The 11,180-nt window shown below is 34.8% G+C and overlaps 2 protein-coding genes and 1 non-coding gene across 4 annotated transcripts; 2 read left to right on the top strand and 1 right to left on the bottom strand.

The window, feature by feature from the left end:
- The first annotated feature begins 391 nt into the window (after positions 1-391).
- Positions 392-4,453, top strand: LOC146901878 (microtubule-associated protein RP/EB family member 1A-like). The gene is made up of 8 exons (XM_085738691.1): positions 392-589; positions 712-780; positions 871-957; positions 1,945-2,051; positions 2,290-2,423; positions 2,562-2,638; positions 2,987-3,100; positions 3,995-4,453. The coding sequence occupies exons 1-8, from the start codon at positions 482-484 to the stop codon at positions 4,169-4,171; spliced, it is 873 nt and encodes a 290-aa protein (XP_085594817.1). The 5' UTR covers positions 392-481; the 3' UTR covers positions 4,172-4,453.
- Positions 4,454-6,925: 2,472 nt separating this feature from the next.
- Positions 6,926-8,844, bottom strand: HVA22A (HVA22 homolog A). Of its 2 annotated transcripts, none has more exons than XM_085738694.1 (5): positions 8,614-8,844; positions 8,459-8,485; positions 8,223-8,345; positions 7,355-7,598; positions 6,926-7,273 (listed from the first exon to the last, which is right to left on the bottom strand). In XM_085738694.1, the coding sequence occupies exons 1-5, from the start codon at positions 8,688-8,690 to the stop codon at positions 7,217-7,219; spliced, it is 528 nt and encodes a 175-aa protein (XP_085594820.1). In that variant the 5' UTR covers positions 8,691-8,844; the 3' UTR covers positions 6,926-7,216. The 2 variants fall into 2 exon arrangements, with proteins under 2 accessions (XP_085594820.1, XP_085594819.1); XM_085738693.1 differs by having other exon boundaries at positions 8,187-8,345.
- A 2,245-nt stretch (positions 8,845-11,089) lies between these two features.
- On the top strand, positions 11,090-11,162 carry TRNAK-CUU (transfer RNA lysine (anticodon CUU)). The gene has a single exon. It is a non-coding gene; the product is annotated as a tRNA-Lys (tRNA).
- Positions 11,163-11,180: the final 18 nt, after the last annotated feature.

The raw sequence follows: 11,180 nt of genomic DNA on the forward strand, positions 1-11,180 counted from the left end.
ATCAAAAGACTAAGAGTGGAGCGTATAGATAAGATGATCAGGCGTTTTTAGTTTTAAATTCAAATCTGAATACATGTATAAAACTACGTTAAAACTCTACTAAAAGTTTTTCCTTTTTTGTGGTGGCCGAGGTTTGAACCCGAATCAACTGAGGTAAATTCAATAAGATTTATTTGCAATTGAGTGCAAATGATATACAATGTGTTTGAAAAAAAAATAGTTTTTTTTAAGGAAAATTGATAAAAAATTGTTAGAATTTTAAATTGAACTAATTATTAAAAAAATGGCTTCGCACCATTTACCAAGAACGTTACGCGTTATTGTGTTAGAGAGAGTTGAAGAGTGAGAGTAACTACTACAAATTCAGAATACCACCACAATACCATACTTCACACATTCGATTTCTTCAAAACACTCTCATTTTCTTCTTCCTCTTCTTCTTGTTCTCTTCAATCTCAATTTTCTCTTTCTTTCTGCGAAAATGGCGACGAATATAGGCATAATGGATAGTGCATACTTTGTCGGCAGGAACGAGATTCTGAATTGGATCAACAACCTACTTCAGCTCAATCTCTCACGCATTGAAGATGTAACCAAACCCCTAACCCTAATCCTTTTTGCATGTTTTTGCTAATAAATTCATAGCAGCTTCTAATGTACTTTATCTATAATATTGTATTCAATGTTGATCTTGTTTATGATATTGGTTAGGCTGCATCTGGTGCTGTACAATGCCAAATGATGGATGTGACGCATCAAGGAGTTGTTCCAATGCACAAGGTGGCTGTTACATTGTTATGCTTTATTTTTCTTTTGGGGTTTTTTGTGATTTTTTTTTTTTATAATTTTGCATTGTGGGTTTTATTATAGGTTAATTTTGATGCAAAGACTGAGTATGATAAGATCCAGAATTACAAACTTCTGCAGGATGTGTTCAACAAGCTGAAAATTGACAAGGTAACTGTTTCTTCTTTAGTCAACTTTGTTGAGATCTCTGCTTTAGTAAATAAGAAAGAAAGAATGTTGGGATGATTATTGTAAATTTTTATTCTTTAGCATAGCGGTAATCTACATTTCTTTATTTTAGGTTTCAATGGAATGATTGAACACTTGGGTCATGTAACACGGGATAAAATAAAGTCAAAACTGTTTTTGTATAATCTATCATGGAGAGCTTATTGAATTAAGATAAAAATACCTTATGAATATGTCATAAGCTATTTTCATAAGTTCTCCCAAAGAGTGTCACAAGTGCTTATGCCAGAGGATAAACTCAAATAAGCCAATCGAAACAAGCGTTTAATATCACATCAAAGGCTTTTATTTCTTCTTTATTATAATTAGGAGACTGACTTTGTACAGTTTTATTTTATTCTGATTTTATTATCTTGAATCTCATCTCATTAGTTAGGACAAATTATGCTTGCCTATAACATACCACTATGCTTCCTCTTTTTTCAACTCGGTATCCGATTGCTCTGATTTGGGGACATGTGAAGTATGGGCCAGCCATGCTTCCATCGTCAATAGTGTGTTTCTCAAGGCCTATAAATTCTATTGATGCATAATTTGACGGCATTTCATTACAATTCTGATATACTGTTCTTTATTAATGCTTCCTTGTTCCACAACCTCGTTCATGCAGCCCTAATATTTATCATGCATCACCAGCATACTCTAATATTGGGGAATTATCTCTTTAGGCAAGTTGGCTAAGGCTACAATAGGAATTTAGAGAAGGGAATTTTTTATGTGTAATATGGTTTTCATGCTCAATCTCATTTTGATTGGTAGGATAAGTTTTATGCTGAAATGTGAGCTTTTTTTCTTAACGGTAAATGTATTCTAGATAACTTGAGATTAAAAACTGGCAGAAGAATGTGCAACTAATAGTTTTTGTTTATATATAGTGTCTCTTGGCTTAACGTGACTATCATTTGGCAGCATATTGAAGTTAGCAGGCTTGTTAAAGGCAGACCTTTGGACAACTTGGAGTTCCTCCAATGGCTGAAACGTTACTGTGATTCTATTAATGGCGGCATTATGAATGAGTATGCTACTTGCTCTGAGTATCTTTGTCATCATTTGAAAAGCTCCAATTATTAACGTGTCTACATATCTTGTATGAATATATGTAATTGTAGTATCAGTTCTATAATACGTGTCCATTCACATATCTTTTAAAATAATTAGAAATGCAATATTATGCCATGCATTCATATTTCTCAGTGTACTGTGTAGTTAATATTGTCAAAATATTTTCATTTTATTTTTATTTTTATTTTGTAGGAACTATAATCCTGTTGAGCGAAGAGTTAAGGTCGGCAAGGACCGAAGTTCCCTGAAAAAATCAAAATCACTGCAAACCAATATTATGAATAATTCTGGCTCAGGCAACACACTGGGTCCTAATAGAACCTCTGGTTAGCTTCTAGTTCTTGGTGGTTTCAATTCCAAGATGTTCAACATTTTGCCTAATGGTTTTACAACATGAATCCTTTCCTTTTCTCATCTCTTTTCTTTATTTCCTTCTCTTTTTGGTTGTTTTCTTTTGAGTATAGTGGCCAAGCCATTCAGGTCAAGTGGGGGGGCAGGTGGGGATAATTCTTCAGCAGAGATTCAGACTTTGTCCAAAGAGGTATATACGTTAGGTTCCATATGCTTATAACAATTTTTGGAACTGCATACATAACCTAAGAAGTCCATGAAGTGTTACCAAACGGTGCAAATTCTGTTTCCAGTTATTTGTATATAATTTTATATCAGGTCATTTTCTTCATGTATTTAAACTTTATTAATTTCCCTGATGCTCCCCTGTGGTATACAATATGTCAGTGCTCTCACATTCTTATTCACCTGAAAAATTGCTTGTTCTTTTATGGGTATTGCCACTAAAACTGTACCACCTGATATTTTTATCGGGAAATTTTTACCTCATTGTTTGTCCGTTATTCCCTTCTTTACTCTTTCGTCTCCTGTTTCACAGATTACTGATCTCAAATTTACAGTGGACCGCCTTGAGAAAGAGAGAGACTTTTACTTCGCAAAACTACGGGATGTAGAAATCATATGTCAGACTCCAGAAGTGGAGGATATCCCTGTAAGAAATCTAATAAAGGCGTGCATTGAAGTTGAAATCATATGTTTTAGTATGCTTGTCGTCATGCCTAATTTGACTCTTGTTCCGTGTGATGTAATCTCTGATTCTGATCATTTAGCCAATAGTGTTGAGCCGACCCCACTTAGTGGGATAAGTCTTGGTTGTTGTTGTCGATCATTTAGCCAATAACAAATTTTCTTTTATCTGAATTTCGTAATTTCTTTATGGTTGACTGGGGATGGGACGGGACTATAGTCACCGCCAGAGTTTTTGCTCAAAAAGTTGATGGTTCTGACATTGACATGGATCTTGTTAAGTGGATGGGATGGGGAATGGTTAACCTGAAACTTGAACTATAATTATTTTTTTTGGTAGACTGAATTATAAATTTTAGGGTGAGCGATTTTGCAGTAGCATTTGTTTTGATTAGTTGGAGGATAGCAGAATAATTGAACATAGAGGAAGACTTAGAAATTAGAAAAACTCACTGAAACCAGTACACATTATCTAGATCTAATTTTTAGTCTGTTTGAAGTTTTTTTTTTTGACAAGTGATAATAATGTCATTGGATCTATATAGTTGCAATTGGAAAAGGCTTTGGTGACTTTTGTTTTCTTTGGTGACTTTTGTTTATTCTGTTTCTTTAACCATCACAAGGATTGTAACTCTGGCTACATTTCTCAAGCATAATTAAAATGTATTAGTGTTTGAAACTGCTTACTGCTATATTTTTTACAAATAAATTCATTCTTAAACCTGGGTTGGTAACCCAAAATACCTTCAGAACGTGGTCAGTCATAAAGTATTTGCCCATCAGTGTAAAAGTCAAGCTGAACTTTCTTTCTAAGAATAAAAAAATAAATGTAATCAATTGTTACATGTTCTCTATGCAGGTTACTGTAGCAATTAAGAAGATTTTGTATGCCACTGATGCAAAGGAATCAGCACTGGATGAAGCTCAAGATTATCTTAATCAAGCAATGAATGTTGAAGAAGCTCAAGACTACCCAAGTCAAACTATGAATGCTGTTGAAGCTGAAGCAGAAATTGAAGTTGATTCCCAAAACTAGCTCCTTGCTGGTATGCCAAGACATTTGCTAGCCTCTTTTTAAGCAAATTCAATTCTGTCTTGCAAGTCGGGTGGTGATCTGCACTCTCCTATGGGCATAGAACACCATGTAATGAAAATTGTCATATATTGTGTTTGTTTCCTTGTAGCCTGGATGGATAATCACATGATAAATGACTGGTCTTTACAATGATAGATTTCATCTAATTGTCTTTTCATCATTATTATATAAATAACTTCTCTAACGAAGATTGCTCAAGAAATGGAAGTTTCCTAGCCAAAATATATTAACTGTTTTGTTTGTCTGTAGTTTGAAATTAGCCGCCAAGCTTTCTGAATATATATGATCTCAGATAATCGTCATTCAAAACCACTCAGGTGTTTTATGTGTCCAATATCGATTTTATGCGAATTATTCAGTTCATCTGGCAAGCCCCTACCACATCTCTGTTTCTACATCTTTTGTTTCATTTGATTTGGGCTGTCACTTGCTTCTTGTCGTCTATGAAGAATCATACCACTGATCGAACTTCTTAACCATTTACGGTCGTGCTAGCTGTTAACTAACCGTGTGATGAATAACCACACTCGTAGTCTAAGTCTATTAATAATAATATGTTGACCATTAACATCTAGTAATGCCAATGTACTGCAGAATTTATCTACGTAGTTGAGATTTTCTCAGTGTTCTCCAATGATGATGACTTGCATGGAATGACTTTAGGTTTAAATGGAAAAGGTTGAGGATACAGCCTAGATTGTCAAGGTTTTAACACTTGTCTGATGGTTCTATTGTAACCATTCAAAGTGAAAATACGTGTATATGTTCAGCTATTACTGATACTGAATCAATTGATCACAATTCGTAACTTTCATTCTCTTATGGGCATCAAATCTTCAATTCCTTCGTGCCTTCACACTTAATTAGGATGGCATCGGAGGTAAAGCTTAAGTTGCATCTCTGTTTCTTTCTGTCTCTGCAACTCCAACTTGCCTTGCATCCCATTTGGTTTCAGTGCTGCTCTTCACATTTGAAGACCCTCTCAATCCTTACTTCTAGTTTCTGCACCCCTCAAACAGTCCAGGATAGAGAGGTGGGAGCAAATTTAAGGCACTCACATAAAGGAGTTAGTTGGGGGAAGACAGTTTGATTTCTCCATCCATGTGTTTACTATGCAATTCTGATTTGTAAGATGAAGGTAACAATCTGAACATTTGATTTGATGTGAAAATGTTGGTGGAATGAAACTAGACAAAACGGAAATCCTAACTTCGTGGAAGCTAAATTGGACTTCTATAGTGGATGGTTTCAAACTGTCCTTGAAAGCTCGCTGATGATTTAGAATTATACTGGAAATCCATGTGAAGGAGGAGCAAATCTTTTGTTTGGGAAAGTATGGCCGGGACAAAATTACAATTTTTGGTTAGAACTTAGAAGTATTATACATGCTACTAATCTGGGTTCAAGGACTATATGACTTCAAGCCCCACCCAAACAAACAACTTTCGAATTTCTAGTTTCTAGATATTAAAAATGTGATGCTGACAGCTGACCTATTCCGTTCTTTTTTCTATTTCCAGACAGCCTCTAGCAAGTCATATTCATATTCAACATCAAACACATCGTTTTCCTCTCATCGCTTAACTTTGTTTCTTCAACAATTAAGCTCTTCTACTTTCTTTGACAAACCACATGCTCACACTCACAACCATCATCATCGATCAACTTTGTCAATCTATCCACCAGTTTAGTTTTGAACTTTCGATTTTCCATCAACAACCAACACATATCTCTGAAACTGAGCCACACCAACAAGAAGAATCACCACAGCCAGGCCTGATCTCGATCTAGTAGAAAACGTGCACCGACACATCCTGATTCGTTCATGTACAACCTCCACAAAAATGGGGACTGGTAGGCAAGTAAATAAGTACTCGGTGAGAATAAGGGGGCTAACGGTGAATAGGCAAAACGAGTCTTAACCACTTCAATTCGTCCTTCTTTGCACAGTCCTCTCTTCTTGTCCAAGGCTAGAGAGTGACGTAGAAGATCTTTTAAGAAAATTTCTATTCTGTTTGCAGGATCGATTTTGCCACTAGTGGCATTAGGGATTGGCTAAGCAATCATTATAATTGGCGAAGCAGTCATTATTGGTTGAACGTACTGCACTGAGTTATGGAAGATTCTTCTATAAATTTGTGACACTTGGCTTGGAGAATTTCATTTCGTACATGACATTTGCTATGGATTATGGAAGGAGAAGTTTGGCTAAACAGAGAAAATAAAGGGGGCAGTTTTTTCAACATAGGATGACCTATTTTGCATTTTGTGAGTGCACCACTTCGTATGATTAGTCATTTCTCTTTGTTGAAATAACAATCCTTAATTTTTATTACTTTACAGTTCACTCACTTTAAAGATCACAAATCCTAACATATAATAATTTAAACATGTGTTCAGTGTATATTTATCACAAGAACTTCTGTATAAACTAACAAAACTAAAATAAGGATAGACACTAGATAATCGATTTTTATGAACTATCTTGCAAGCTAATAAAAGTAAAAGCTATAAATAACTTGTGAACATGTTATAAGCTATTTTTTGAAACTCTTCCAAACACTATTGTATTTTTTTGTTGTTGTTGCTGCAAAAGACAATACTCATAAGTATTCTTAAAAACTCTTCCAAATACTTACAAGAGTGTTTATGACTTTATAGTTTATGTCATGTGAATAAACTCTTTCAAATGAATTATTCCAAACACACCCATACTTTAATAACGATGACTTTGTTCCAGTAAAACACGAGAAAATCAACAAGTTTCCACTGTTGTACCAACATCATCTATATATCATATGCTTCATAAGTCATACGCATTAAACACAACATAGATGACTAATCCTATGATAGTTACACGACAAAAAATAAAGGGTGACAAAAACCTTAAATATCTCTCCTTGGAAAACATAAACTAAATAAGTAACATGCTAACATGTACACGAACCCCCTTATCCACAAGAGGCAGAAGCTACAAGATTGCATTCAATAGGTCTCATCATACATTGTATGGTGACTACCGCCCCATTTAGATTTATCAGCCTGCAGAATGATGGCACAGTTAGTACAACAGAATCAAAGCATAATAATTCTATAATAACCAAGTGTTACAGATGGAAATACCCTATGGATCAGATTCTCAAATGCTTCTGTTCCATTCTCTTGGATGTACTTCTCTGCAGCAGTTATAATGTCATCTGGTTTAGTGAAGACGTCCTTTTTCCTTGGAACATACCAGATGTTAATGGTCTGAGGATTGGCCAAGAAGGGTCTTACATAATGCTCATAAACGTAAGCAGCACCAGTAAAATAAGGAAGGACCAACCAGCAGGTTAGAATAAACTTTGCATATGGCCATATAGGGATCCTGAAATATATATTGTGAAAATTCAACCGAAAGTTTAATGCTTTCCCAGCCCTTCTAAACATACTCATAAAAAAGAACTCATATAGAGCTTGATGCAATGCAGAAAATGCTTTACATTACATCCAGTTAAATTATAAAGTATATTTTATATTGAACATTATACGACTATTCTACAATATTAGTAAATCACAACGGAAAGGACAAAGCATTAATCTTGTAGCTCAAAATCACAAATAGAAAGAAAACCTAAATGAAACATGCATTCAGGTTCATTCATGTCACTACAAGCACATCCAAAGGGCCAATGCAGATATACAAAAGTTACTCAGCGTAAAACATAAATAATGATTGATAAATATTTGGACACGATATTGATCAGAAACTAGAATAACCCTGCAGATTGGCAGGTAACCAAAGCCAGCTTACACACGCAGATGATACCCAACTTCCCAAAAGAAAATTCATTAAAAAACAAATATCCTTAACCACATTTTCTTAAGATGATATCTAAATAACATCCACAACATGATACAACCAACAAAGCGTAAAATTTAAACTCTTAAATGTATCATCAAATTCAGCAAGTACCCTGAATAAGTGAAAATCATAAAAGGGTTGGTATACCATTCAAGAATTTTGGCAAAAGTAAGTTCAAAAAGAGTGATCAATGAATACAAAACCCAATAGGTTAGCCACTGTTGATCATCCACGGGAGACTTGCTCTCAATTGCCCTAACCGAAGCATATCTGGAGTACAGTACAAAAACCCACATAACTATAAATCATTCCATTCTCATCACTAAACAATGAAGCAAAAGCACTAATTGTCACATATTAAAGGGAATAGAGAGTGTGCTTACAAAGGATAAACAAGACTAATCACAGGCCTGCAATAGAAACAACAACAACATAAGCACAAGTTAAAAAGAAGCACATTGGTCTCAATTGGAAAAAAAAAAAAAATCTTAAGAGGAAAGAAAGGCACATTAGGGTTGTAAAAAAAAAAAAGACATACCCAGCAAGTACATCAAAATTTCTGAGAAGAACCATGAGAAAACTACCGGCACCAGATCCAGATCCAGATCCACCCATCTTTTGATCTTGTGTTATGTATTTCTAAATTTGTATGTGGCTTCGATCGAACACTCACTCACGACACAACAGAGATGTTTTGGGAAAGACAGATAAAGTGAGAGAGTGTAGTGTGAGTTGTGCTTGTTGGGCTTGACTCTTGAGTGAAAGGAATAAGAAAAAAAGTGGACTGTTGTTGGAAAAATAAAGTAGAAAGAATATGTGTGTTTGTGTGCAGTGGAGATTAGGGTGAGTGATTTGAAGAATATACACCGTAGATTGGGGGAAGGAGATTTTGATTTGAAAGATGAATGGGATGGATTGCTGGACCACTGTGGTCTTCAGGTAGTCAAGCTTTTGGACAGGTGAGGTTCTAGTGGGTTCGGTCACCGACCCAAAATTTGTGGACCAACCAAATTACTGCTGCCGACTTCAATTTGTCCTTTTTTTTTTTTTTTATATTTTTTACTGGGTTTGTTTATCTTTTACGAAAATAATTCTGATCATAGAGATATGCCACGTTTAAGAGGAAAAAAAACACATTTTGATGTGAGAAGAACATTTTTCCTTCATGTATATAATGATCTTACGTGATCAAGATGAGATTAATGTTGAAAGGTAGCATTTTAAGCATCTTAACGTTCAAGTCGGTCAGAGAGCAAAGAGTGTGGAGTGTTAAGTGGATTGAAATTGTTAACTTTTCATTGTAGTGAATGATGTTTTTGTAGATACCAAAATGAAGTCGTAGGGGTGTGTGTGATGTAGAGACCATTACAGAAGGCGCTTTATCAATGATTGGTTTTGATAACCGTTACTAGCCGATGAGACGTTACATAATAATAATAATGATCTAAGGTTGGTTGAATTGGTCCTCTGTGTGTCTGGACCTCTGTGTCTTGTTAAAACCTGTGTTGGGGGTTTGCTGCAATAGCTTGACCAAGAAGACGAAGAAGATGTATGTGATGAAGTGTGCACTAAATTCCAAAGTGTGTGTGGGACACACTAACTTTTAGGTTCGATTCGCACCCACCAATTATGTCAACCGAATGCAACCGGATGCAAAAGGGTTATACCGACGAATCCCCTTCAGGATACAATGGAATCCTTGACGCGACTTGCACATTCATACCAAGTGTATCGACAATGGTAGTTTACAGAATGATGTTCTGTCAATTTCCCTCGTGCACTAAAGAAAAGAAAGAATGATTTAATATAATTTTTGGCAGAATTTAGACTCACAAGGATGTGATTTTCTGTATCATTTTCTGACTTTTTCTCTATCTCGATAGTGTCTCTATAGAAACAACGCTTTGTTGTACCAAAAAAAAAAAAAAACAAAAACCAAGAAACAACCCTTTGTAAGAATTTGTTCATGAATGGTAACGTTGCTTCAATTATCAAGCATTACACCTTTCTCTATGAAAGGTCTCTATTTAACCATTGCAACTTTTCAAATATATTTTGGAAATTTCTCTCATATTTTTAGACCTTTATATGATTAGTATTATAGGCGTGGGCCAATCAAAAACATGTTTCATACTTACATTAACACTTGAGATAATTTTATTTGAGTCAATGTTAAATATTAAATGTGAATATCTCTTTCAGTATTCAAACTTTAATGCATTGTATAATATGAGTTCAATATACTCAATCTAATCTATACTGATTCAGTTCAATATTTCTTTTTACAATTAACCATGGATACTTTTTTTGTACAAGTTTAACCATGGATAGTTGATTGGTTCAATATATTTTATTTTTTACAACTAACCATGAATACTTGTTTAGTTACTTTTTTTTAACAACACTTGTTTAGTTACTACTTACTACATGTTCTACCAGCTACTTTTCTACGGAAGACTTGTCTTGCATAATCGTTTTTGGAGTAAATAGAGGTCCTCCTCTTTAAATATGTGAGGTGGTCTGAACGTTTCAAAATTATAAACACATTCTCAAATAGTAACATAAGACCAAAAAAATTTGAAAACTATTTTATGGATTAAATTAACTAACAGAAGATACATTTTAAGAGTTAACCTAACTAATAAAAGACACATTTCGCGACTAGAATGATTAACAAAAGACATAAAACACAAGAGGAAGGACTTTTAAAGATTAAACTAACTAATAATTTTATTAAAGAGAAACAACGCGAAGCACAAAAGGACCTTTGAAGATAATCAAAATACAATCAAGAGTAATGCTAAAGACACTATCTTTTCAACACTCTCTCTAACACTTACTCTCTAATTGGATGAAACTAATGTATGTCCCGCCACTTTAAATGGAACACATTTCCAATTAGTGAGACCCACCTTAATTTAAACCAATAATGAAGTGTGTGTTTGAGAGAGTGTTGAAAAGAGAGTGTTGCTAGCACTACTCTACAATCAAACATAAGCATTCCTAAGAAGGTAGCCCGTCTAGCTCAGTTGGTAGAGCGCAAGGCTCTTAACCTTGTGGTCGTGGGTTCGAGCCCCACGGTGGGCGACAATTAACTTTTAATAT

The sequence above is a fragment of the Medicago sativa genome, chromosome 8, assembly GCF_051527215.1.
Source record: "Medicago sativa cultivar Bolivia chromosome 8, Bolivia_mono, whole genome shotgun sequence".
Lineage (NCBI taxonomy): Eukaryota > Viridiplantae > Streptophyta > Magnoliopsida > Fabales > Fabaceae > Medicago > Medicago sativa.

Excerpts from the sequence above, each read along its gene's own strand:
- HVA22A (XM_085738693.1), bottom strand. The coding sequence starts at position 8,690 with ATGGGTGGATCTGGATCTGGATCTGGTGCCGGTAGTTTTCTCATGGTT. Across the intron at positions 8,486-8,613 it reads AATTTTGATGTACTTGCTGG|GCCTGTGATTAGTCTTGTTT; the intron begins GTATGTCTTTTT and ends TTTCTATTGCAG. Across the intron at positions 7,599-8,186 it reads ATGATTTTCACTTATTCAGG|GATCCCTATATGGCCATATG; the intron begins GTACTTGCTGAA and ends TATATATTTCAG.
- LOC146901878 (XM_085738691.1), top strand. The coding sequence starts at position 482 with ATGGCGACGAATATAGGCATAATGGATAGTGCATACTTTGTCGGCAGG. Across the intron at positions 958-1,944 it reads ACAAGCTGAAAATTGACAAG|CATATTGAAGTTAGCAGGCT; the intron begins GTAACTGTTTCT and ends ATCATTTGGCAG. Across the intron at positions 3,101-3,994 it reads CAGAAGTGGAGGATATCCCT|GTTACTGTAGCAATTAAGAA; the intron begins GTAAGAAATCTA and ends TTCTCTATGCAG.